This window comes from Miniopterus schreibersii (genome assembly GCF_964146895.1).
Source record: "Miniopterus schreibersii genome assembly, chromosome: 14".
Classification (NCBI taxonomy): Eukaryota; Metazoa; Chordata; class Mammalia; order Chiroptera; family Miniopteridae; genus Miniopterus; species Miniopterus schreibersii.
Genome location: NC_138114.1, coordinates 46,219,911 through 46,245,058, shown reverse-complemented (window position 1 = coordinate 46,245,058; position 25,148 = coordinate 46,219,911). Strand labels below are relative to the sequence as shown.

Here is a 25,148-nt window from a genome sequence, read left to right as displayed (position 1 = left end):
ATGGCCTAAAGAGCTAGTCCTGGCCTGAAGGATCGGGCGATCTAATTGGACAGATGAGCCTATCGAGGAAAAGTGAAGATTGTGATATCCAGGTTTAATAGCCCAAACTCAGGCACACAGAGGGCCCTCTCCTTTTGGTGGAATGGATGGAGAACATGCGTTACTCTGTTAAGACAATGGAGAGAAATTCCTCCTAACTGAGCCATGGGCTGTGACTCAGGAGGCCTTGGGCCTTTTTAAACACTGCATTTGCTTCCATCCTTGAAGGTGAGCCCTTACGCAGCCTACCTTCACGACTCGGCCCTGCTCTATGCTCAGACAGTGAAGCTCATGGTGAAGGCTGGGAGAGATTTCCGGGATGGGCGGCAGCTGGTCAGCAGTCTGAAAGGTGTTAACTGGACTGCACTGCAGGGTAAGTGGCTTGATTGCTGGTGTGTGTGCGTGTGTGTGTGTGTGTGTGTACAGAGCTTGGCCTGCCTCTCCTGTCAGTGGGGCTCTGGGATGTTGAGCATGCGCTTTATGGTTTCTTCCAGGGCCTGCCTCACACTGAGCTATAGGATTCCTCTTTCTCGTGGGGATTCTGGTCTTCTGGAAGGGATGGTTGAGGTTAAACCTGCCAGCTGCCACAGTACACTCTCTGGCTCTGTCCAAAAGGCTGTTGGATCAGGTGAGGGGGCCTCTGGGGCATCTTATTCCCTTGCCCCCAGAGCCTCACCCACAGCTGGTTTCAAACTGGTCCATCAAGAATAAAAGTCAAGAGAGTGGGATCTGCCTCCTAGGGTCCTTGACCCTTCCCATCCCATCCCTCGCTGATGGGGCCCTGGGCCTCATTCGTGACTCTCAAGCTCTAAACACGGGGCCAATCCCATTTCACTTTCCTTGTCAAGGTGAGGACAGTCTTAGACATGAACTGTTTTGAAATCACCCAGGGAGCTGACCAACTGCTGTCACCTTCCTGTACTCCAGTTTTCTCATTCCTAAGGCAGAGATAATACCTCTTGCCACATGTAATAGTAACAGCCAGCATTTACTGAGCGCTTACCTTACAGCACGCTGGGTGCCAAGAGCTTCTGCGTGCTATCCCGCTTAATCCTCACACAACCCATGAGGCAATAGTGCTATTACTATCTGTATTACAGAACACAGGTGAGTAAACCCACGGTAGGAAGGTGATGTACTTGGCCAAGGTCACAAATTTACTACATGGTGGAGCTGGAATTCAGAATAACGCCCACCTTTCTCTGTGGCCAAGTTCTCCACTGTTGTGTAACACTGAGGATTAATTAAAATATATCAAGGGCTTGGCACATAATATGTGCTCAATAAATGGTGGCGGTTTATCTAGGGGTCTTGCCTCCAAGCCCTGCTTGTTAGGAGTGGAGGATGGTGCCTGCTCTGCAGGGTCCACTGGGACTAGGTGTGTGAGATCATCACCACCCAACCCGCAGTGCTGGGCACATGATAGGTGCTTCATAGATGGTACTTTTGTATCCTGTCCCCAGCGGGAATAAATTAGCAGTAAGTCCTGTGTCAGACCCCCGGTTCTAGTTTGGGGTGTGGATGAGCTGTACTTTATTCCTCCAGACTCTCGGATGTGTCTTTGTGCATGGGGTTGACCACATCCTAAGTGAGAGCAGAGAACATACTGGGGCCTGGGCTGAGCACCACGCCAATGCCTGAGCACAAGCCAGAACCAGGAGGAAAGGGGAGAACAGAGCTTGAAAACTCTGCCCCAGGGCCTGGGGTGGGGGGAGGGGGATTTTAGCATCTGGAGGTGGCAACTGTCCCCAGTCCCAGTCAGCTGCCTCCATGTCATTTGTGCTCTTTTTGTCACATCTGGTTGTTCTAAGGAAGCAGACACCTGGGGTTTTAGTTGGAAACTTTTTTTTTAGCATAGGCCTAATAGAACACACCTGCCTGCCCCAAGTGGCCCTTGAGCCCCACTAGGGTACCACCTCTGAACTAGCTTTTTTCCTGCTCTCTCTTAGATCCCCTGAAATGGCAAAAATCCCACTGCTTTCGGTGGCTGCTAGGGAGGGGGTTTTGCTGGTATGAGTCCGAGTCATGAGTTCCTCTCTGTCTTCCTTAACCATGTGCAGTCTCTTCTCTTTCCAGGAATCACCGGCCCAGTGTTTGTGAACTCCCAGGGAGAAAGGTGTATGGATTACTCGGTCTATGCTCTGCAGAAATCCAGAAACTGGTCCGTCTTCCTTCCTGTCCTTCACTATGACAGCTCTCAGAAAGTAATCAGGTACTGGTGGGACTCAGAAAGTAATCAGGTAATTGGGGGTCATTTCTTTGAGTTTAGATCATGCTACAGGAAGAGATCTGGGAGGTGAGGGATGGCTGGGTCTTGCTGGAAGACCAGTTTGGGATCCAGCTCCTAGGATCCACCACACATTGCCTGGTGCATTCTGAACTCATAAAGATTGTCTTTGGGTCTTTCAGGCCATCTTGCCCTTGATTGTAGGATTGGCTTGGCCATTTCAGATTCTGCACAATGTCCTCTAACTGCACCTCCACAGGGGCCTGGGCTTCCTCTGCTGCTCCAGCAGGGAAAGTAACACTGGCCCCTGGTCTCAGAGAGAGAGGCCCTGGTCCAGGGGTGGTGGAGCACAGCCCCCCCTAGAGGGTTGGGAGCATAGTCAGGGAAACAGCCTCCTCCTGTCAGCCAGACTCCAAAACAGAGAGTCCTGTGGACACCAGGACCTGGGTCTTCCTGGGTTTCCAGTACTCAGGAAGCTCTGGAAAAAGTCTGTTTTTGTGCTCTCAGCTACATATCAATGGGAAGACTGAAAGGAAACCTAAAGCTTAATTCAATTTCCACTTGCCTCCACCTTCACCACCCCCAATCCAGACTTGATTTGACATTTTTTCCTCTCATATTCTTATGGAACTTTAATGTATCAAAGTGGGTTGCCCCAGGAAATAAAATAACCATGGCAGACTAGGTCCTTAGGATTGTAGAAACAGGCATTCTCTTGCGGGGGGAGATGTTTTGCTCTGTGAAATGTCAAGGCGCTCTGTAACAAGCTTTGTCTATATCAAATACGGGAGAAAGTCCCAGCAACATTGGAGAATTGGCACACCGCCTTTTAAATCAGAAGTGACATGGTCTAAATCAAAAGATTGAATCAGCTATTCTACTCTGTAAAAAGATACTGCTTTTCCATGAATTAGATTACCTGAAGGCTAGTTTTGAAGAGTCTAGGCGAGTGGGAAAATTGGATGGGTCAGCAGACATTTGAATTAAGAGAGCAAGGCCTACATTTTGCAAATGACATTTGTATTTTATTTGCCCTTGCTATACCTGAGGTAGAGACAAATAGACTAAATCGAGTGGGCACTGACCTTTAATTGTCTTCTGTTTTTTAAAGACCCATGAGGAATTTCTCCACTATTACTTGGCCCCATGGCTCCCTTTTTGCAGACAGACCTGGCTGTGGATTTTACAATGAGCTCTGTGAAAGTGAGCTCACTTTTACAGGTCAGTATGGGCTCCTGGAGAAGATAACAGGAAAGGCTTCTCCACTTCAGGGCTTTTCAATAGCAACAGCACAACTGATGTTTTGCGTGGGACAATCTTTGTTGGGGGGCCGGGGTTGTCCTGTGCATTATAGGCTGCTTAGCAGCATCTCTGCCTCCACCCATTAGATGCCAGTGGTACCCTCTGGTTGTAACCACCCAAAATATCTCCAGACATTACTAATAAATATCCCCTAAGGAGGCAACACCAACCACCTCCCCTGTTAAGAACCTCTGCTCTAAGGAAATCCTGAGATTTGCAGCTCGGGAACTTCATTTCTAAGGTGGTAGAAAGATTCTAGACAGGGGACTATTCCCTAATGGTTAGGGGCCCAGCCCTAGAATTAGATGGATCATACCTGAGAAACAGCTTTAAAGAGAGCACATAGTAAATGTTTAATAAAACGTGGTGGTGGTATGAGAAGCCATCACTATCATTTCTCTACAGTGAAAGTTTCTATAGAGAGGGAAGTGAGTGCAGTTGCCATGGGAACCAGAGGGAAGGTCAGAAAAGCATTCCTGGAAGAAACAAGTCTGAAGGGTTGCCGAGGTGCCCTTTGAGGCATCTGCTTGGCAGGGCCAGGCCAAGGCAGGATGTTCTCACTTCTGCTCTTAGGCAGGCCTGAGTGATGGTATGTCTGTGTCCCCCCAGGTGTGACTACTGTGATTCTCCCGATGACCCTCCTGATCACTGTCTTGGGAACTGTCATCATAGGGCTGATTTTAAGGATGCAGAAGGGAAAACTGCAGAGGCAAAATAGAGACATGTGGTGGCAGATCAATTATAATGACATCACCATTCTGTCCCAGGACAAGGTAAGGCCACACCTGGCCCAGACGTCCACTTTCATGCTAACTTCCGGTGATTTGTGGAAGGGACCTCATCCAGGAGCTTATGAGAGCAGAGATTGACTCATTTATAAAGTGAGCACTTAACGGAGAGCCTCAAACCCTGAGTTCCGGTTCTAGGCCTACTGTTTCCTTGCTGAATATCTCTGGGAACATCATGCCTGGGCCTCAGTTTGTGAATACTTAAAATGATCGGATGGTCGCCAGTTCTATTATCCTGTAGATATAAGCTCAAATATTAAAGCTGTTTTCTGGAAAGCATCTACTGATCTTCAAAACCATGTTACCGCCTCTAATCTACTGATGACTAAGACAGTAAGTTTCATGTGCCCATCACACACAGGTTGCACGTCTCCTGTAGGCCCAACATAGCTCAAGGCACGGGATGCGCTGCAGATGAGATACAATCGGGGGAGGCAAGTGCTCCAAGAGGTGTCTGCCTGATGGGACAGAAGCCCTGCAGATGGAGGGCTTCAATGTCTCAGCATTGGGGAAGCTTCAGAGAAGAGGTGGTGTGACCTGGATCGTGTCCCATTTTACAGCCACGGAGAGGCACACCTGCGACAAGAGGAAACAGCCCCAACGCGTCTAGTGTGATGGTTTCTGGGGACTTCAGCTCCTTTGTCAAGAGCCAGCAGGGGGAAGGGCTCTTTCATGCCCCGGTGGGGCTTTACGAGGTACTTCCGAGAGCAAGGTGGCTGAATGAAGGGTGTGTCTCTGTCCCGTTCTCTGTGTGTCCCTTCTGTCTGGCAGGGCATTCTGAATGGGAGGACATCTCCAAGTAAATTCCAGGTAGTCTTCTGACTCCAGACTCATGCTTCTCAACCTTAATGTGCCCATGGGTCACCAGAGGCTCTTGTTGAAGTGCAGGTTCTGGTTCGGCAGGTCTGGGGTAGGGGCCGAGGTTGTGCATTTACCCTAATGAACTCCCAGGTGATTCCTGTGCTGGCTTCTGTGTGAGACTTATCTTTGTCAAATAGAGCTTTCTATGAATATGGTAATATTCCAGATCGGCTCAGTCCAACGGCAGCCACCACCGTCACGTGACTGTCAAACAGCGTGACTGGGAAACTGAATTTTACAGTGTATGTAATTTTCGTTTAATTGCTGTCATAGGGCTAGTGGCTATCTTATTGGACAGTGTAGTCCTAGAGCAGGGATTGTTTCATTTTTGGTACTTCAGCAGCAATGAATCAGTCATGGGTATTGATGCTTCTATACATGAACAGGGACTGCTGAGCCTGCAGCACAATTCCCACCTGCCCCTTCCCACCCTCCCTTCATTCCCCTGACCGCTATGGCTGTCTGTGCCAGGCATTGAGTTAACAGAGTTAACATATTTTAAGACAATCCTATGAGATAGTTATTATTTTTAATCTTCATTGTACAGATGAGGAAATGGAGCTTGGAAAGGTTAAACCCCTTGCTCAAGGCTATGTAGGTAGTGAGGGGTAGAAATGGTCTTTGAACCAGGTGACTGACTCCAGACTTACTTTTATGACCTCAACTCACTATTCTTCTGAGTGATAATGGGACATTATTATATAATAGAAAAAGTATAGCGTTGGAGTCAGATGCTCCAATTTTGGCTATACTACCGACAAATACGTGACCTTGGACAGATTACCTAACTTCAGGGATCCCATCTTGGAATGGGCTACTCATTCCCGCCTTGCAGGACTGTAAGGCCTGTTACTTGAGGTTTTTTTGTTTTTTGTTTTTTGGGTTTTTTAAAATATATCTTTACTGGTTTCAGAGAGAGGAAGGGAGAGGGGGAGAGAGAGACAGAAACATCAATGATGAGAGTCATTGATTGGTTGCCTCCTGTAAGCCCCCTATTGGGGATCAAGCCCGCAACCCCAGCATGTGCCCTGACCTGGAACCTAACCCAGATCTCCTGGATCATAGGTTCAATGTTCAACCGCTGAGCCACACCGGCTGGGCCTGTTCCTTAAGATCTTGTGTTGAGCAGCTGGCTCAGCACCTGGACCTACCACAGTGCCTCCTTAGGGCTGATTTGGGCAGCGAGGAGCTTGAAGATCCTTTTCATAGGCCTTCCCAGTCTTCCCGCTCCCCTTCCTAGATTTTTCTGAGTAGAGCTTTTTCTGGATCACCTTGGGTTAAGAACATTCAACTTTGTCTCTGGTTCCAGGGAAACCATGTGGCCATCTGCTATGTCGGTGACCAAGCAGAAGCCTGGATCAGGAAGCCATCTGTGCTGCAGGAAATCCGGCTGGTGAGGACCCCGCCCCGGGAGGAGACAAAGCGGCGCTGTTCTCTGGCCCTCTTTGCCAGTTTCCTGTTCCCACCTGGGGAGGGAGTGGCCCCAGTCCAAAGGAACACGGATGGAAAGCAGCTTCCCTGAACTTGGCCCCCCCCCCCCCCCCCCCGACAGCTCTGACTTTAGACAGACTTTTAGGCCTTACTCAGTCACCAGAGACCTGGGATCCCTCTTAGCCTTGCTCATTCCCTGGCCTTAATTCTGCATCTTCATTCTTTGTGTCTGTGATGGCTGCTCACCCCTCTTGAACCTGGTCCTCAGAGGAAGTCAGGTTCATGGGGTCTGACTCTTTACTCCGAATCTGTGATCTGCAGTGGCTCACACGCTGCCTTTGACAGCCATCAACACCAGGAAGCAGGGCTGGGTCTATTTACTGTGACGTGATTTTAGTTAATCTCCGGGCTAAGGTTAGACTTTGATCACTCCTCTAGTTTATATGCCAGAGGCGGACTGCCTGGATTTGCCTCCCAACTCTGCCACTAGCAAGTGGTATAATCTTCCATATGTTACTTTACCTTTTGGGCATCAGTTTCCTCATCTGTAAAATGGGAGCAGTTATAGTTCTTACCTCACAGGGTCTTTGTGAGAATTAACTGAAAGTATATAAAGCACATAGCTTTGTCCCCAGCTCAGAGGACATACTATAATCATAAGCTATTATTACCATTATTATTTTCAGGTATACGAATTAAGACACAAAAATATTGTTCCCTTCTTTGGTGTTTGCACAGAACCACCCAACATCTGCATTATCACTCAGTATTGTAAAAAAGGAAGTCTTAAGGTAAGCACAATAGCAAAATCTTACCTTAGGTTTGATTAGCAGCTGCTAATGAAGAACTTGATCAGTGCTTTTGCCCCTTGGTCCAAGAACTGTTCCTCTCTGGTCTACTTGCAAGACCTGAATTATCTTGTTGGGCTGCCTGCAGGGGATCCGGTTAGCAGAGTTGCCAAGTATCTGGTTTCCTTTGTTCTGGATGGAAAACGTCTGAGCTTGGTTGCATCTCCTTAGCTGTCACAGCTACTCCTGAATTGCATTCCTGGGCCCATCCTTACCTGTGGTATGTGACCATTCACTTTAAGTCAGGAACGAGGAAGTGTTTATAGAACTCAAGACTGAGTAACTTTCTCACTACTGAGTCAGGTGATATTTCCTGGGAAAGTTTTCAGCTCTGTCAGGTTGTATTAGTCTGGTCAAAACTATCCATTGTATTAGAACCAAATCCATTTAACATACGAAGCTCACTGGGCTTCAGGTTGAATCCCTGGTGATAAATTTTTTTAATTTTTTTTTATAAATAATTCTTTTTCTTTTCTCTGTTTTTTTTGTTTTGTTTGTTTTTTTAAACATCTTTATTGATTTCAGAGAGAGGAAAGGAGGGAGAGAGAGAGAGAAACATCAATGATGAGAGAGTCATTGATCGGCTGCCTCCTGTGCCCCCGACTGGAGATCGAGCCCGCAACCCAGGCATGTGCCCTGACCGGGAATTGAACCCCGATCTCCTGGATCCTAGGTCGATGCTCAACCGCTGAATCATGCCCGGCCGGGCCCTGGCGATATTTTAAATAACTGTGTTTTTCAGGATGTTTTGAAAAATTCCGATACTGAAATGGACTGGATATTCAAGCTCTCATTTGCGTATGACATAGTCAATGTGAGTATAATGTAAACTTATTTAAAGAACAAATACCAGAGTGTTTTGGAATTGTTCTGTGTTTTGGGTTAAATCAAACTGTAATCTTTCCAGAAAACTCTGGCCCTTCTCAGATCTCCTCTTCAAACAAAGTGATCCCACTTCTAAAACCTACCACTTCAATCAGCTTTCCCATTCTTTTCTCTCTCCCTGATCTCAAGTAAATATAAAGAGAATAGAGTATTTTATACTAAATTTAGAAGGGATGCTAGGTTAACCCAATCAGGAAAGAGAAGGGTATTTACATTTTAGGATAGAATTTTTTACCTAAAAGAAAATCTAATTATAGGTCATAAAGCAAGCTGGAAAAAGAATTCTTAATACTCCTTCCTTTATTCTAGTCCCAGATTCCTTTCCCCAGAAAATGGGAATCAGTGCCACAATAACCACAAAGCTGTTGCGCAGGGGATGCAGACCTGCGAATTTATATAAGCAGGCAGATCTATACTTTGGCCAGAGAGGGCTGTGGTGGCCAAAAGAGGATAATAATATTAATAATAATAATAATGATGATAATTAGAATGTTAATAATAATAATAGCTAAAGTGTATTTAGTGCTTACTTTGGCCCCAATACTTTCTAGCACTCTGTATATATTAATTTACTTAATTTTCACAGCAAAATATAAGGCTAATCTATTATTAGCCCCATTTCATAGATGGAAGGTAAGTCAGGTGGGCCATGTCAATACGGACCTGAGGCTGATCTCCTCAACCTGGGCCACAATACAGCTGTTCCTTCTAAACTCGCTGCCTCTGTTTTACCATAAGAGAGGACCAACCCAACGACCTGGGACTGAGTTCTGGTGAGGAAGCCCCTCAGTCCAAAAACCAGCAGGTCTGGTTGTCTCTCATTCAACAGCCCATCCGTCAGCCAGCAGACTCCTGTGGGCAAGGCCCAGCCTGGGTGTCGTGAGGGATACGAAGGCAGAACCCAAGCTCTGCCCTGCTGGAGGACAGGGCCAGCGACTCCTTGGGTGACTTTGACTTTTGGTCCCTCAGCCTCCATGTAGGTTAATGGTGAGGTTGGTCTGTTGACATCCAAAGGCTTTTCTTTCTCAAGGCTTTAATTGCTCTTTGTTTCTAAGGCGCTGAGTCTTTATGGCCTGGTGAGACTTTGGTTTCCTAGGCCTTAGTGGGAAGCAAGTTAGACAAACAGAAACCTCTTTGCAATTGGGTCGCTATGGATGACGCTGGGCCAACACTGTTATTTCAGTAAACTTTACTGAGCATCTTTTCATGATTTATCTTATTCCGGGCTCTTTTATAGGAAGACAAGGACTGTTTCTAACTTCCCATGCCTTAAAATCTAGCTGGAGAAAAGGAATAAAAGAGCCAGGAAATGAACATATAAAATTAATGAAGTGGCAGTGATCGGTTACCAGCTAGGCTATGGCATGCATCCCCTCCTGCTCTGGCTCCTCTCCTTCCCTTCACACACTTTCCCTTCTCTACCCAGCAAACCCAGGGAAGTGCCCTAGACTTCCAGTGCTCTGTCTCCTGCCCCATTCAAAACAGCCTACATCATTTATATCAGATGTGAAGAGAAAGCTAGTGAATTCTCACCAAGGTAGGGATGCCCAACAGATTTAGCCTTTTCAGTGTAGACATTTGGCTTTCAAGAAGCATTAAGCCAAAAGTTTTCTCTGGAGAAATGCTGGAGTGGATGAGAATGATAATTGAAGGGGGAAAACCTCCCTGGTGACATCAGCTGCTCTAGGTCACTGAGTCTAGCCCCTGCTCTGTGCCAGAAAGACAGCTTGGCACCTTGTGTTGGAAGGACGGCTTTCTCCTGAAATGGAATGTGCACGGACGGGACTGGTTAAGGAAGTCACAGTGAGCTCGGTCAAGGCACATTTAGGCGCTTCAAGGCCAATTATTCTGCCAGCATTCCTTGAAATTACTAAAAGAAACAGAATTCACTGCAGCCTCTTAGAGCTGGCCATGGGAGGCTTTCTAAAATGTGACTCAACTTTATCATCTCAAAGCCACACTGATAAAGGAATACGCCCTCCTGATTTTCGGGGGTTAAGGGGCAAGGGTAGTATATTCACTGTTCTGCGGCTTTCCTTATTGCTTTCTGTATTAGCCTGTATTTTTAGTGCAGTATTGGCTTAGGGCTCTTGCTCAAGTGAGACAGTGACTCAAGGTGTCATCACCGCTGGAGGAAGAGGTGGTGCCCAACAGGCCCAAGGACCCTGTGTCTGGGGGCAATAGTCCATTCAGGAGCCCTTGCTGGAACTTTGAGGGCCAGTGCCTCCTTGCGGCCGTGCCCATGGGTGACTTCACCCCCTTCTCAGCTGGGCTTGAGATTCATTTGAGCTGGCTGTTCTTGTATAAGGGTGTTAAGAGAATTGGGTGCACTTGGACCATTCCCCTTTTCCTCTACAATCGCCCAGGGTGCTGGCAACAGTAAAATCTAGTGGTTTAGAAGTAGGTGGGCTCTGAAGGCAGCCCAGCTTGGGCTTATATCCCAGCTCTGCCCCTTCTCCTTAGGAGCAGTTTAAAACCCTGAGTCTCCTTGCTGTGAAACAGACGAGGAGACTATTGCCTGTCTCAGCAAAAGCTAAATGTGATAGGTAACATGTATAAGGTCCCCTGTTCCCAGTACTTCAACGCATAGTGCTAAGTAAGTCTCAAAAGAGGCTTTATGGTTACTTATTTGTTCAACACGAATCCGTATTACAGTGTGGGTGTCCCTGGAACTTCAGAGCTAAAATAATCACTTCTCACCCTCTGCCCTTCATAGGCTTCTTGTATTAGCAAAGGAGCAGTTGGTAGAGAGGCTGGGCTTGGGAGTCACACTGCAGAATTCCCAGCCTACCTCCATCGCTGGCCTGCTGCGGACCTGGGCCAAGTTCATTTCTCCCTTTTCTTTCCTGTAAAATGAGGATTTGGTCAAACCACCTACCTCTACGTGTCACTAGGTGTTACATTAGCTGGTTTAAGTAAGGGACTTCGATCCCCACCTGGCATAAGGTTAGCACTCTGAACTTAAAAACAAACAAACAAACCAAACAGATCTGGTAAAAGCCTTGAGAGAGAGGCTTGCCCTTTTCGCTCTTGCCCTGCAACCTCTCAGCTGAAGCAGGTGTGAGGAGCGCAGGCCGCCCAGCCTGATGCAGGTAAATCGGCTCTACGACAGCCCTGTGCCCAACATACTGAGGTTGTCGGTTTTCTCCCAGCTTCCAAACAAAAGATTCTGAAAGTAAATGATCCAGAGGTTCCAATGAAAGATATAGAGGGCCTTTAGGTCAGTAATTTAAGTCCAAGAAACTGGCGATGTTGAATGACTAGTATTTAAATGCTTCCTCAATGCCATTGAGGAAAGTAAGGAAATAAAGAACCGAAATGGAAACAGTGGGTCCTTCTACGGCCCCAGGCTATGATGGTTGGCATCTGAAATTAGTTAGCTCTCCTCCTTTAACTTTCATTTCACTCCTTCTAGGTCTGTCCTTGGGAATATCAGAGAAACACAGACAGCCGCCTCTCTAATCATGTTTCATATATGACTCTTCTCATTTTCCAAACTAATCTCTTCTTCTGCCCATGCTTCCCAAATAATTGTTTCTCTCCTCAACTCTAGGTGTTTCCTCAAGCCCCCCTCTGCCTATGGAAAGACCCCCCCCCCCCCCATCTCCTTGCTGAATAAGCACTATGACTGCCCGTCTTTTTAAAAAACGTAAATTTATTGGAGTGACACTGGTTAATAACATTATATAGTATTCAAGTGTACAGTTTTAAAATAGGTTGTCTATAGGTTGCATTGTGTGTTCACCTGCCCAAGTCTGGTCTCCTTCTGTCACCCTATATTCGACCCCCGTTACCCTCTTTGCCTTCCCCCACCCCCTTCCCTCTGGTAACCAAAATACTGTTCTCTGTGTCTGAGTTCATTTGCCTTGGTTTTCATCTGTTGCTTTCTGCTTTATATCCCGCATATGAGTGTAAGCATGTGGTTCTTTTCCTTTTCTGACTTATCTCGCTTAACGCGATACTCTCAAGACCCATCCGTATTGTCGGGAATGCCAATATTTCGTTTTTCATGACTGAATACTATTTCACTGTATGTATGTACCCCATCTTCTTTACCCAATCATCCATCAAGGGACACGTAGGTTGTTTCCAGGCCTTGGCTATTATGTCACAGCCTTTCTGACTCACTTCATTAGCAAGCTTTTTTTGATTAAGTACATATTCTTCATCATATTTATATAAACTTTTTATTAAATTGAAGTGGATATTTACTTTGCGTAATGCATATTGTCTGGTGTCTTACGTGCATTACTGCATTTAATTTCCACGGCCACCCTATGAGGTAGGATTCATGGTCATCTCCCTTTTGATGAGAAGAATGAAGCTGACAGGGGTCAGGTGACTTGCCCTCTACTAAATGGTAGAGCTGGGATTTAAACTCGGGAGTCTGATCACTAAGCTGGCCTTCAGGGACCAGAAATTGTTTTCTCCTTTTTGGGTGTCCATGCCCAGATTGACTCCTTGGGTGAGGGGCTCTGTCAGTGGCTCTTGAACAAATGAATAGAGATAGCCATGTCCCCTACCCTGGGTCTGTGCATGTGTGTTCCGATGCATCTGTCTCTCCTTCCGTTGGTGACCACCGGCTCCTGCTCTAACTCATCTGCTCATTTTCACTCTCCCAGGGCATGCTGTTTCTTCACAGGAGCCCACTGAAGTCCCATGGCAACCTGAAGCCTTCCAACTGCCTGGTGGATGGTCGGTTGCAGGTGAAGCTGTCAGGGTTTGGGCTGTGGGAACTCAAGTACGGCCGGACATACAGAACCTATAATGAGAAAGCAATGGACCACTCAGGTAACCATTGGCACAGGTCTTGGACCCCCTAGCTATCAGCAGAGTGGTAAAGGGGTTCCTTATCCCACTCTGCTTCCTGATGCTCATGGGCACAGGTACCTGCAGGCGGGCCTTCCTTTGGAGCTGGTGGCGTGTGGCTGTTCTGGTCACCCAAGGAGATGAGAGCGGGAGACATGAGTCCATGGTGTGAAGTCTGAGTTAGGGGAACTGGCTCTCATCCCGGCTCAGCCTGGTGATTTGAAACAAGTCACTGTCCTTCCCTGTAGTCCTCTGTGTCCCATCACATCTTCCCACCTCCTCAGTATAGAAGGACAATCTGCCAGGCACTCTGAGGATGAAGGGTTGGGAGGTTCTGTTCTCTCTGTTTCAGTATCGCTTGAGAAACTTTTTAAAATATGTAGGTGCTGGCTGGGTCCCTCGCCACAGCCACTGAGTCAGACTATCTAAAGATGGGGTCTGGGAATTGTATTGTTTTTAAAAGCTCTCAAGTGACTCTGACGTGCATCTCAAGAAACACCCACCACCTGGAGTCCAACCCTCCTTCTCATGAGAGCAGTCGAGGCTCAGGGACTCTTCCTACGTGTCCAGAGTTGATTGAGTGCTCTCGTGTCTCACCTTGCATGTCTCCGGGCCCTGATGAGCTCAGTGCCCTCAGCCCTGACTGCCTCTCTCTGGAGCAGCACGTGGCCAGCAGCTTTGCTGAGAGCATGTGGGGAGGTCCTGTAACATGGGACAGGACGTGTCTTACAGAGGAAGACAAAGGGGGCATTTAAAAAACCTGCTTGTAGTCACTCCTACTTCTCCACCCTCCACTATATTTTCTTTTAATGATTATAACCTATAGTAACACAAACCTATACACCTCACTGCAAAAAAAAAAAGTAAGTACGTAAAATATCCAGAATAGATAAATCTAGAAACAGAATGCAGGGTGGTGGTTTTCAGGGGCTGGGGATAGAGGGAGACAAAGAAAAACTGCTTAATGGGAACAAGGTTTACTTTGGGGTGATGGAAATAGTTGGGAACTGGATAAAGGTGGTGGCTTCTCAACATTTGTGAATGTACTAAGTGCCACTGAATTCTCACTTTGAAATGGTTAATTTTATGATATGTGGGCAATTCAGAAAGGGAAAGGGAAAAGTAAAAGGAACTCTACCTGTCACTGCACAGCCACGAGCTAGCTTCTGTAACATGCCAGTGCCCACCCTTCCTGGCTGCCTGCTCTGTATCCACCACGGGGACCCCTGTTGCCCTGTGAGTCGGCACCGTGGGGGCTGACTTCTCGGGGGCTGGATGCTTTCATTTCTCTGAGCTTCCCCGAGATGGGAAGGGGGGCTTCCCGGTGCTCCCTGGAGCCCTCTCACTCCGGGCCTGTGTCTCTCTGCTTCGCAGAGCTCTACTGGACGGCCCCGGAGCTGCTGCGGCTCCCAGGGGCGCCCCGCTCGGGCTCCCCGGAGGGAGACGTTTACAGCTTCGCCATTCTGATGAGGGGGCTGGTCCACCAGCACGACCACGGGCCCTTTGACGACTGCGACCAGACGCCAGAAGGTAAAGCTGGGGCGGCTCCTCCGCAGGCCTTGATTACCAGGGTTGCCTTGTAAATGCTTGCTTTATTGATGGCTTTACTAAATGTTCATTAATTTACAATTTATTTCAGTCTTATCTTTTTAAAAAATATATATATATATATATCTTTATTGATTTCAGAGAGAGGAAAGGAGAGGGAGAGAGAGAGATAGAAACATCAATGATGAGAGAGTCATTGATTGAGCCCACAACCTGGGCATGTGCCCTGACCGGGAATCGAACCCCGATCGCCTGGATCCTAGGTTGATGCTCAACTGCTGAGCCACGCCCGGCTGGGCTTATTTTTTCTTTTTAAAAATTATATTTTTTAAAAGAATTAGAAAACCGTTGCAATTTGATTTAAAAAAAATCAAGGAACTCAGAATTACATAGTTTACTCTAAAACAGCAGCCAGATCCTCTTAGAAAATGAGTTAGATCATGAAGCATTCTGACCAACTGGAATATAGTAATTATGAACAGTTCCTTTTGTCTTCAGTCTTACAGTCTCTGGTCATGTCAAAAGTTTCTTGAGTCTCCAGTCCCCCAACCTCCACCCCCTCAGCGGGATTATGTCACACATTTGTAATGCAGTTAGACTGTTTTGTCACAAGTCTGCATTCTGTCTTGGAGTCATCCAGTCTCCCAACTGATATTTTTAATTAGCATTCTTTAAGGTTCACTTTGTGCTGTCAAGTTCTATGAGTTTCGGCAAATAGGTACCCACCATTATAGCGTCATACAAAATAGATTTATCACCCTAAAAAAAATTCTAGTCCTTTGCCTATTCAACCCTCTCTCCTCCCCAAACTCCTGGGAGCCTCTGATCTGCTTAATGTCTCTATAATTTTGCCTTTTCCAGAACATCACATAAACAGAATCATACAGCCTTTACAGACTGGCTTCTTACACTTAATAATATACATTTAAGATCTATACATATTGTTGCATCTACAGTAATTTTATACCAAAACATGTGGACATAGTTCTCACCATATTTCCTTTACAAAACCTGGTTAACAGAATGTTTAATAAATTTTGGTAGAAGCCAATGAGAAAGGGAAGGAAAGTAGGTTTACAAAGTTGGATGGAGAGGCAGGGCATGGAGGTAGCATTTATTATTTGTTAAAATGTCTTGTATATAACATAATTGAATGGAAAATTGTATAAAACGCACCTTGGGGATTTCTAACACGAAATGCTTATACACTTCTAAAATCATACAGAGATATGCTTCACTTAAAGAAAAGTTCTATTAGGAAAAAATAATATAAAAACAGATAAGTCAGGAGGTACTTGTAGGATTTACATTAAAGAAATTTTCATTTTCCAGGAGGATTCAGAATATTTCTTATAAAAGATTCAGATTTCTCTGAAATTCTAATCTGTTCAATTTACTTGGAAACTCAGCTTACAAATTTAAGAGCACATCTGTTTAAAGTGAAGTGTACTAAATGACACAAAGTCCTGACGTTTGGCTGTCTAAACCCAAAATGGATTTCAGAAATCATCAGCCGAATCAGAGAGCCCAGGACTTCGGCTCCCCTCCGACCTTCCCTGTCGGAGGAGAAGGTCAGTGAGAGGATCGCGGTCCTGGTGAGGGCGTGTTGGGATGAATCTCCCGAGAAAAGGCCCACGTTCCTGTCCATCAAGAAGATTCTACGAGAAGCCAGCCCCAAAGGGTGAGTTAGATGTGCAACAGATGTTTTCTCCTGATCATTGAACCTTTAGAATTTTGAAACTGTATGGCTGTGATTGACTCTGTGTGGCTTACTTGTTTCATCTCCCTCCCTCCCTCCCTCCCTCCCTCCCTCCCTCCCTCCCTCCCTCCCTCCCTCCCTCCCTCCCTCCCTCCCTCCCTCCCTCCCTCCCTCCCTCCCTTCCTTCCATCATATACTCACTCAGTGCCCACCACATGCAAAGCTCTGTGCTCCGTGCTGGTGAAAGTGGACTGGTAAATGCTCCCTTTATTTCACAAATGTTCCAAAAATGGGTCAGACTTCCATTGCCCTCCTTTGCCCATTCCAGGCATCGCTAATCCACCTAACCCATCAGGGTCCTCTTTCCCAGGGAGGCCTGTGCCAGGGCCTCAGAACCCTTTTCAAACCAGCATTCCAAGGGTCATGACTATTCCACTGGGATGGAACCATGCGACAAAGAATTATACACCAACCTTACAGCAGGTTATCGAGTTAAGTGATTCACGCCTCTCAAGCAGTGTTCTCCACAGGAACTCGCTTCACACCAGGATGGTCATGTCCACTTTTGCCACACTGAACACACGAAGGCGCAGCTATGTGAGAAGTGGCCTGAGTTGGTAGAGGAACCCTGAGCTGGGAGTCGGCTTCTACTCCCAGTTCTGCCATTTCACTATGCATCCTTAACACAACAGCCCCGGATTCTGCATTTTCCACATCGAAATAGTTTTAAATGCTATGTGTCAGGTCAGTTGATAGGTCATGACTTTTTACCCAGACAATATGGTCTCCAATGTTAAGGTAAGTATATTTCCCATAAGACGCTTCTGAAACAAGAGTCTATAGGATCTAGAAGTGTCCCTTATGTCTGTCATCTGAAAAAAACAAAACAAAGAATGACCTGTCCTAAAAATCTACATTTCTGATTGGCTGTGACAATGGTATGAAGCGTGTGGGAAGTGGGCGCGGGCCAGCAAACCACCACTTGTCGAGTGCTCGCTGGGTTCCAGGCACGGCTCTAGGTACTTGTACCCGTTATCTCCCTGAGTCCTTAGAGCAACCCTGCAAGGTATGATTTATTATCCTCATGTGGCAGATGAGGAAACCGAGGTTCAGAGGAATAAAGGGTACAGCTCAAGGTCACAGAGCTGGGAAAGGGCGGGCTCTGTCCTGCCACGTGGCCTCTTTGCCATTGTCATTTCACTGCTGCCCATTGGCAACCCTGAAGTCGGAAACCTTAAGGATGAGCCGTGTTTTCTTGGAATGTAGAGTTGGAAGCTGTGCTCTACTGTGGTCCTAAAGTTCTTGGGAAAGGGTGTCAACGTCGGGTTCCTTTAAAGCCACGTGAGCATACTGGACAGTATGGCGAGCAAGCTGGAGGCCTACGCCGGTCACCTGGAGGAGGTGGTGGAGGAGAGGACCAGCCAGCTGGTGGCAGAGAAGAGGAGGGTGGACAGGCTCCTGTCCACAATGCTGCCCAGGTACCCCCAGAGCTGGGCCCGCACGATGGGCCCTGGAAGCGCAGCGTCGCCGCTAAGAGGCCAAATGGAGAGAGTATTCCCCTTGTTCTCCTCCTAAGGGGGCAGCAGGTTCTTCTAAAATGGGGCAAGCATTTTGCATGTAATTCGGACCATCTTAGAACCCATAGGAATAGAAGGTGTAGCTCTTTTTTTTTTCTCATCACTTAATTTACTATTATTTATTTATTTATTTTTCTTTGAATTTAGGTGTTTATTTATGTACTTGACCTGCTTTGCACACTCTTTGTGCTCCCACTCTTTAAAATACATGCTACCTAAAAATTCCCCAAATGAAATGTTGTGTCAAATGACTGCAAAATCCATGCACGTGGTGTCTCAGTTAGGAGTGAAGATTTTTGAGACAATTTTTTTTTTAATAGTCATCACTGTGTGTTCACCATCCCAAGGAACAGGGTAAAGGGGGGATAAATAGCGATGGAAGGAGGCTTGGGGTGATGAGTCCAGGTTTTTTATGGGAAAGATGGTGGAGGCACCAATGGGAGATCGACCACTAGACGGCGCTCCAGTTCCACGAGTCTAGTCAGTTCCCAGTGTTTCAGATCATACACCACAAACCTTCACACAGCACAATATATATCCCTGACGTTAGATTCAAAACCTGCTTCATTTTTGGCTCTGTTTTCACCTGTGCACTCTCTAAGCCCTTGGTGGAAGCACCTGCTGTTAAAATTCCTGCACCCTTCCTATGTGTCTTGAGCAAAGAAATGGAGTTTGGGATTTGAATGTGTTAATGTGAGATTGGTTGATTGAAGCAAAAATATTGATTTATGGATTGGTGAATGCTTACATTCGCTTCCACATCTGCAGACCGAGCCTTTAAAATCAAACTCTATAAACACAGGGAGACATAAAGTGCCCTGAGGAGGAAAATCTTTTCTGTAAAGGCATTTATGCGACCTGTTCCTCCCCCACCCCAATTAAAATTATCTCTTTAGACAAAATGCAGGTGGAGAAACAGGCGTTAGAAAAATCCTTCTAGATGATGGATTTTGTTCATAAAAAACCTATCCCATAGAAACAAAAGGATCTACCAGGGTGACTTTGTAGGGAGGGCCTGTAGGGGACAAGATGAATGATACCATTAAATAACTACAGTCATTCTCTCTGGCTTCAGCTTCATCGGAGAGCAGCTCATAGCTGGGAGGTCCGTGGAACCAGAACATTTTGAGTCGGTGACCATCTTTTTCTCTGACATCGTGGGATTCACAAAACTCTGCTCTCTCAGCTCCCCTTTGCAAGTCGTGAAGCTCCTCAATGACCTCTACAGTTTATTTGATCACATCCTTGAAACCTACGATGCCTATAAGGTGAGGCCCTGGCTCCTGGGCTGGGTGCAGATGAGCCCAGCCCCCGACAGCGGCGGGAGGGGGGCCCTGTCTCACGCTGGCAGCCTATCTCCCATCTCAACTCACGGTGGACTCTCCAGATTTGATTCCTGTTTGTTTTCCTGGAAAGGGGCTTGGTTAATCACAGATGTAGGTATTTGCCAAGAACCATCAGTTGTTCTCTCCGTTTCCTTCCATTATTTTATCTCAAGGTAAACTCATTTCTAAAAGAGGCATTGATATGCCCTTCGTCGGGCCAATTCCTCCAATTCCCTCCTGAATATATTGCCTTCAGGTTCAGAGAGATTCAGAAGGTTCTCTTAAAGGTTGTCTGCCTTTGGGTCTTACGTGAGTCCCGCTTCTGTTACTGTGATCCTTAGCAATTCAAAGGCAGGTAGCTTCCCACGCTTAGATGACCAGACTCGCAGTGAGACATGAACCACCTGCCCAGTGCTACTGTGGGGATGTATGAACAGGGTCACCTAGAGTAAAAAGGGTCACGGGAGAGGATAACAAGGACTGATACATCGCCTCCGTTCAGGTGGTGGCGATGATGGCCACTTGTGTTTTCTGACTTTTCCGATGAGGCCAGATCATGACTCCAGGGTGTCCATGTCCACACATGCCTGGTGGGCAGCCCCAGTGCACCAGTCTGACCATGATTTCAGAGCTCTGCTGTGGCCCTGGGGCAGGGGAGACTCGGGGGACAGCATAGTCATGTTCCTCAGTGACATGTCCTTAACGGTTACCCCTCAACATTTCTCAAAGATGTTGGAAAGGGTAGTATGGACAATCTCAAAGGGCAGATCACATACGTCCAACAAAACCCACTTGGCTCAGGAGGGCCTCCTCTGGGGTTTCCTGCTCAGTTATCTGCTCAGTTATGTTTTTCTGAGCGCATCTAGAGTCAGTTTATATTTCTAAAGGCTGTGCTCATGGTGGGGAGAGGCAACCTAGAAGCAGTTAGATTTGTGCTCTAGTCGACTCTGCAAGTTCACGGTCACCAGGAGACTGCATCTGTACCACCCACGAATGCCTGAAATTCCACCTTTGCCATATCACCTTTGGATTCTGCTAAAATGCAAACATATCTGGAAATGTTCATATGTCACTTTAAGCATAGACATGTCATTTAGTCTCTGTGGTGAATGAGGGATCTGAAAGCTGATTTTATTAGGAGGGTGGGGAGAGAGGAGGACCGATCAGGCAGGTACATACATTTACACATGTGTATAAACACCCATTTTGTATAATAGACACACATGTATACATGTATATAAGAGCCCTTGTGTGGGGTTAGGACATGTCAGTTGGGTTAGATGGATTCCACTTGATGGATCCGTGTGATCCTTGAAGATTTCCCCCATCGGTACACTGCTGCCTGTCTAAATGGTTTTGAACTTGGGTTGGCAAAACAGGGTCACCACCACTGTCAGATTTCCGAGGAGGAAGTAGTGACCATGAGGAGGAGGGCTCAGGGCAGGAAGGCTTGTGCAAGAACCAGGACAAGAGCAAACGTGAGAAAATGCTGAGACTTGGATGGAGTGGAGGTTAACGAGTGTGACCCTTCCAAGTCTGGGGCCTCAAAGCGTGGGTCCATCATGAGGGACCTTGTTCTCTGACCCAGGCCATGTTGTTGCTTTGTTTTCAGGTTGAAACCATTGGCGATGCCTACATGGTGGCTAGTGGACTTCCCATCCGCAATGGAACTCAGCACGTGGCCGAGATTGCCACCATGTCCTTGCACTTCCTCAGTGCCACCGTCCACTTCCAGATTGGGCACATGCCTCAAGAGAAGCTCAAGCTCCGCATTGGCCTCCACACAGGTAGAAGCACTAATGGCAGGTGGCCTCATGGCCCAGGTGTGCCGGCAGGTAGTTCTGGACTCAAGTCCTGGGCCCAGGGCTTTTAGGAAAGCCTGAAACCGCATGGTAACATCTTAAGGAAATGAAAGGTTGAATTATCTTTGCATGCATATTTCTAGTTAGCTAGATTGCTTGGTAACAACAGGGACACACAAAGACCTCAAGGTGAACCAAAAACGAGGAGGAGATGGAAAACCAGGAGAGTTATATTGGGTGGCTTTTCCTCTATGCTGCCGCATCAGATGACCTTTGATCTGTCCTGTTTCTGTCAAACTCATGGGAGTGTGACTCGTGCAGAAGTGACCTGCACTTGTTTTAATGCTCCTCTGTCACTGTCCAGAAATGCGTAATAATCTTTGAATGCGGGGTCCCTTATTTTCATTTTCCACTGAGGCCTGCTTATCTTCTATGGCTTAACCAAGATCAAACCTGCCCCCAATTAGAGTGAATCAGTCCCATGTTTGTGCTGCTGTTGCTTTGTTTATATTTCTAGTGCATGAATAATATTGTCATTAATTTCTGTCTTAGTTCGGTTGGTTGTCACAACAAAATACCGTAGACCTGGTGGCTTAAACAGCAGACATTTTCCTTGCAGTCCTGGGGGCCGGGAAGCCTAAGATCAGGATTCCAGCAGGCTCTGGTTCTGGTGGGGATGGCTTCCCAGCTTGCAGGTGGCGGCCGCTCCCTGTGTCCTCACGTGGAGGAGAAGAGAGAGCTCCGGTGTCGCTCCCTCTTCTTATAAGGGCACTGATCCCAGCGTAAGGGCCCCCTCTCATGGCCTCAGCTAAACCTCATTACCCCCCAAAGGCCCCACCCGCGAATACCATCGTACTGGGGCCTGGGGCTTCAACATGTGGATGTGGGATGGAGAGGAGTATTAGGTCCATAACCACTGGTTATGTTTTCCACCAGAAGTGTGTGGGTTCTGGAGTTTGCCTCTCTGCGAGCTCTAACTAAGATCTGTTGCCAAGCTTTGCCCACGAAGGCACTTAGCAAGTGCTGACTGACTTGCGTTTGTTGACCTGATGTGCGCGGTGGAGCGCAGACCAGCTCTGCCGTCGGCCCTTCCCTCTGCAGGTCCCGTGGTGGCTGGTGTGGTGGGAACTGCGATGCCCAGGTACTGCCTGTTTGGAGACACTGTGAACATGGCATCCAGAATGGAAAGCAGCAGCCTGCGTGGGTATCACTTACTGCACATCGTAAACACAATCTCACTGTCCCTCCAGTCCCCTGCCTTTACCCTGAGGGTATTTTTAGAAGACCCATTTGCATTCTGTCTGCTGGTTTCCATTTCCAGGGTAAGATCACTTCAGGCAACACTGATCACAAGCTTTGCAGATGGGGTTTCGCACTGTCCTCTCTGTGGAGCCATGTAAATACCCTGCCTCCTTCCAGAACTATCCCTTCTAACAGCCAGGCACACGTATAATCCGATTCTTTAAATAAAGAGCAGGAGGCGGCAAACTTTCTGTACAGGACCAGACAGTAAATATTTTAGGTTTCATTGGCCAGAGTCTCTGTTGCAACTACTTAACAGCTATTGTGTGTGAAAGCAGCGATGTACAATATGCAACTGATGGGTGTGGCTGTGTTGCAATAAAACTTTATTTGTAAATACAGGTGGTGGGTTGGATTTGGCCTGTGGGTGGTAACTTGCCCATCTCTGATGTGTGGTTTTGGTGATGCTGAAGAGACCTAATGGCCAGGAGCTCCAGGGGACAGCAAATTTTTTGTTTCACAGTAATTTTATTGCATTGATAAAACCTCTCTTTTAGCTTGTAAGTAAAGATTTTAAGGATACATTTTGAAAGTGGGAGCCCAGCCATGGGGAGTACCCTACTTGCATATGGAGTCAGCTTTGTTTTCTGGCTCTAAACTGAACGTATTAAAACGTTAGCAGTGCCCAGCAGTGTCTGAGCAATGCCTGGATGGTGGGTTGGGGGGGGTGGGGCTCCCAGTCCAAGTGTCCCAGACTTCAGAGAGGTGGTCTGGGATTTGTTGGCAGTCTGAGAATTTGAGCAGAGTAGCACTCCCTCTCCACACCAGCCCCTGCCCCACTGACCCTGTACAAGGTCACAACCAAGGTGGTAACTAAATAATCACTGGTTTATGGCAGCTCTCCGGATTCACGTCTCCCAGAATACTGCAGGCATCTTGCTGGCATTGGGAGGGTACAATCTGCAAAAGAGAGGCACTATCGCAGTCAAGGTAAGACCAGGCCAGCTGTGCCCACCTGACCTTTGGGTCTCTAATGGAGATGTTGAAGAACTTGATGGATGAGTGAGTCTCTGTTCTGTAGGGCATGGAGGCCCCTAAGGTCCATGTGGAAGCTCTTGGGACGGTCAGGTCTTTCTTCAAAGAAGACTGTGCTATTCCTTTAAATGGTCAGACAGGAATCTGTGCCAAGAAACACCTGTCTCCCACCTAGACCAACCCCTGTGGGGTGCCTCCTTTCTCTCTGCCAAGGATGGTCTCCTGGTTTCTGCTTGAACACCCCAGTCAAGTCTACTCAAGGCAACAACAAATACAAGCTAGGAATTCTAGCACCACATTTCCTCTCTACCCTTTCTCACGAGTCTAAAGAGCCCAGGTAGAGGGGAGAGGAACCCATTGGTGTGGGGGTAGTAGGCCCTCATCTCTGTACATTTAGATATCTCTTCTCTCTCCCTCTGCCTTCTCCTCCATGCTGGCATCCAGGCTGTCATTGAAATGTACTGAGACACAATCTCATCTCTCTGATAAATATGGCCCTGTCTGGGTGGGGAGGGGTTCTCCCCTCGAGATGTTCTCAAGAAAATCTTGGAGATGTTCACACTGGGAGTGGTGGGTGGTTACCATGACACTGGGTGTTTGGGTGGGTGGGTGGGTCCAGGGAAAGAAGTAAAAGGGAAGAGGGTGGCATCAACTCCTCAGTTTGCTGAGTCTGGCCCTGGTAGCTGGATTGGATCAACTGACTTCAGAGCAGAGGAAGAATCTTCTAGAAAGCAGCAGTGTAGACCTAGCTTTGAACCCTGTCCCACTAGTTACTAGCTGTCTGATTAGGGAGATTGGTTTTATGATCTGTAAAATGGGACCGGTGATAATAACACCCTCAATGGGTGGATGTAAGGATTAAATGTGAGCACTTGTGCGAGGGGCATCACCCGGGGCCCTATTCATAGTAAGACCTCAAAAGTATTTATTATTATTTTTAAAAGATGTTCTTTGCACTGGCCCTTACCCCCCAGCCATCGCTGTCCATCTAGGCTTATCAGCAAAGCCCAAGGAAATCATTAAGTTTTCGTCTCCAAGAAGGCCTTTCCCTCACCGAGGCAGCCCCTGGCTGGCTGCAGCTCTGGCTGCAAACAGCGTTTTCAGTAAGCAAGGGAGGCCCGAGCGGCCTGCTCAGAGGCCACACCTCGCTGGCAGCCTCTCCTGTGATTCACCAGCTCTCTTCTTTGCCTCCCACAGGGCAAAGGAGAACAAACAACTTTCTGGCTGAAAGGCAAAGAAGGCTTCACTATCCCTCTCCCCGAATTTCCTGAGGAGGAGGCTGAAGTCCCAGGGATCTTCTGAGGTGAGTGGTTAAAGATGTTTGTGGGGTCCCATGAAGGCTTGCGGGGTCCGTTAAATGTGCCACTTCTGGCGAGCAGTTCCTGGGTATTGAGCCAGTCTCCCTGTAGGGGGCGCCATTTAGCTGGCCTCCGGGTCCCACCCCAGAGTTCTGTGGCCTGGAGCAAATGTGGAGTTGGACAAGCTGGGAATAGTGAGCTCATTTCCTGGGGGACCAGGGCTGGGCCTTTGCTCCCAGACCTGCCAGGGAGCCTGTCCTAGCTGCCAAATATTTCCGCCTCATTAGCTTGCGAATTTGCAGTGAACCCAGTTTCCTTCTGCAGGAGGGGAAAGCTGGAGGGGGAAGCCTGGGGCCACCCACAGGTCTGGCCCTGCTCTGCCTCCCTTTGCAGGGTGGCTGCTCTTTAACCTTCAGTGCCTATTTGCTTATC

The 25,148-nt window shown here is 47.4% G+C and overlaps 1 protein-coding gene across 1 annotated transcript in view; it reads left to right on the top strand.

Annotated features, from left to right (window-relative positions):
• The window catches only part of LOC308566895 (guanylate cyclase 2G-like), a gene marked incomplete at its 5' end in the record, with an annotated part of 34,544 nt that overhangs the window by 6,715 nt on the left and 2,681 nt on the right, over window positions 1-25,148 (top strand). Inside the window, 17 exons of the mRNA XM_081157908.1 lie at window positions 268-412; window positions 2,116-2,251; window positions 3,378-3,487; window positions 4,178-4,341; window positions 4,917-5,051; window positions 6,527-6,610; window positions 7,335-7,439; window positions 8,239-8,310; window positions 13,004-13,172; window positions 14,565-14,720; window positions 16,242-16,419; window positions 17,775-17,915; window positions 19,090-19,282; window positions 20,952-21,126; window positions 22,243-22,341; window positions 23,282-23,373; window positions 24,616-24,721. Coding sequence (XP_081014034.1) covers window positions 268-412; window positions 2,116-2,251; window positions 3,378-3,487; window positions 4,178-4,341; window positions 4,917-5,051; window positions 6,527-6,610; window positions 7,335-7,439; window positions 8,239-8,310; window positions 13,004-13,172; window positions 14,565-14,720; window positions 16,242-16,419; window positions 17,775-17,915; window positions 19,090-19,282; window positions 20,952-21,126; window positions 22,243-22,341; window positions 23,282-23,373; window positions 24,616-24,720 — 2,259 coding nt within the window. The 3' untranslated portion in view covers window position 24,721. The remainder of the gene's footprint in view (window positions 1-267; window positions 413-2,115; window positions 2,252-3,377; window positions 3,488-4,177; window positions 4,342-4,916; window positions 5,052-6,526; window positions 6,611-7,334; window positions 7,440-8,238; window positions 8,311-13,003; window positions 13,173-14,564; window positions 14,721-16,241; window positions 16,420-17,774; window positions 17,916-19,089; window positions 19,283-20,951; window positions 21,127-22,242; window positions 22,342-23,281; window positions 23,374-24,615; window positions 24,722-25,148) is intronic.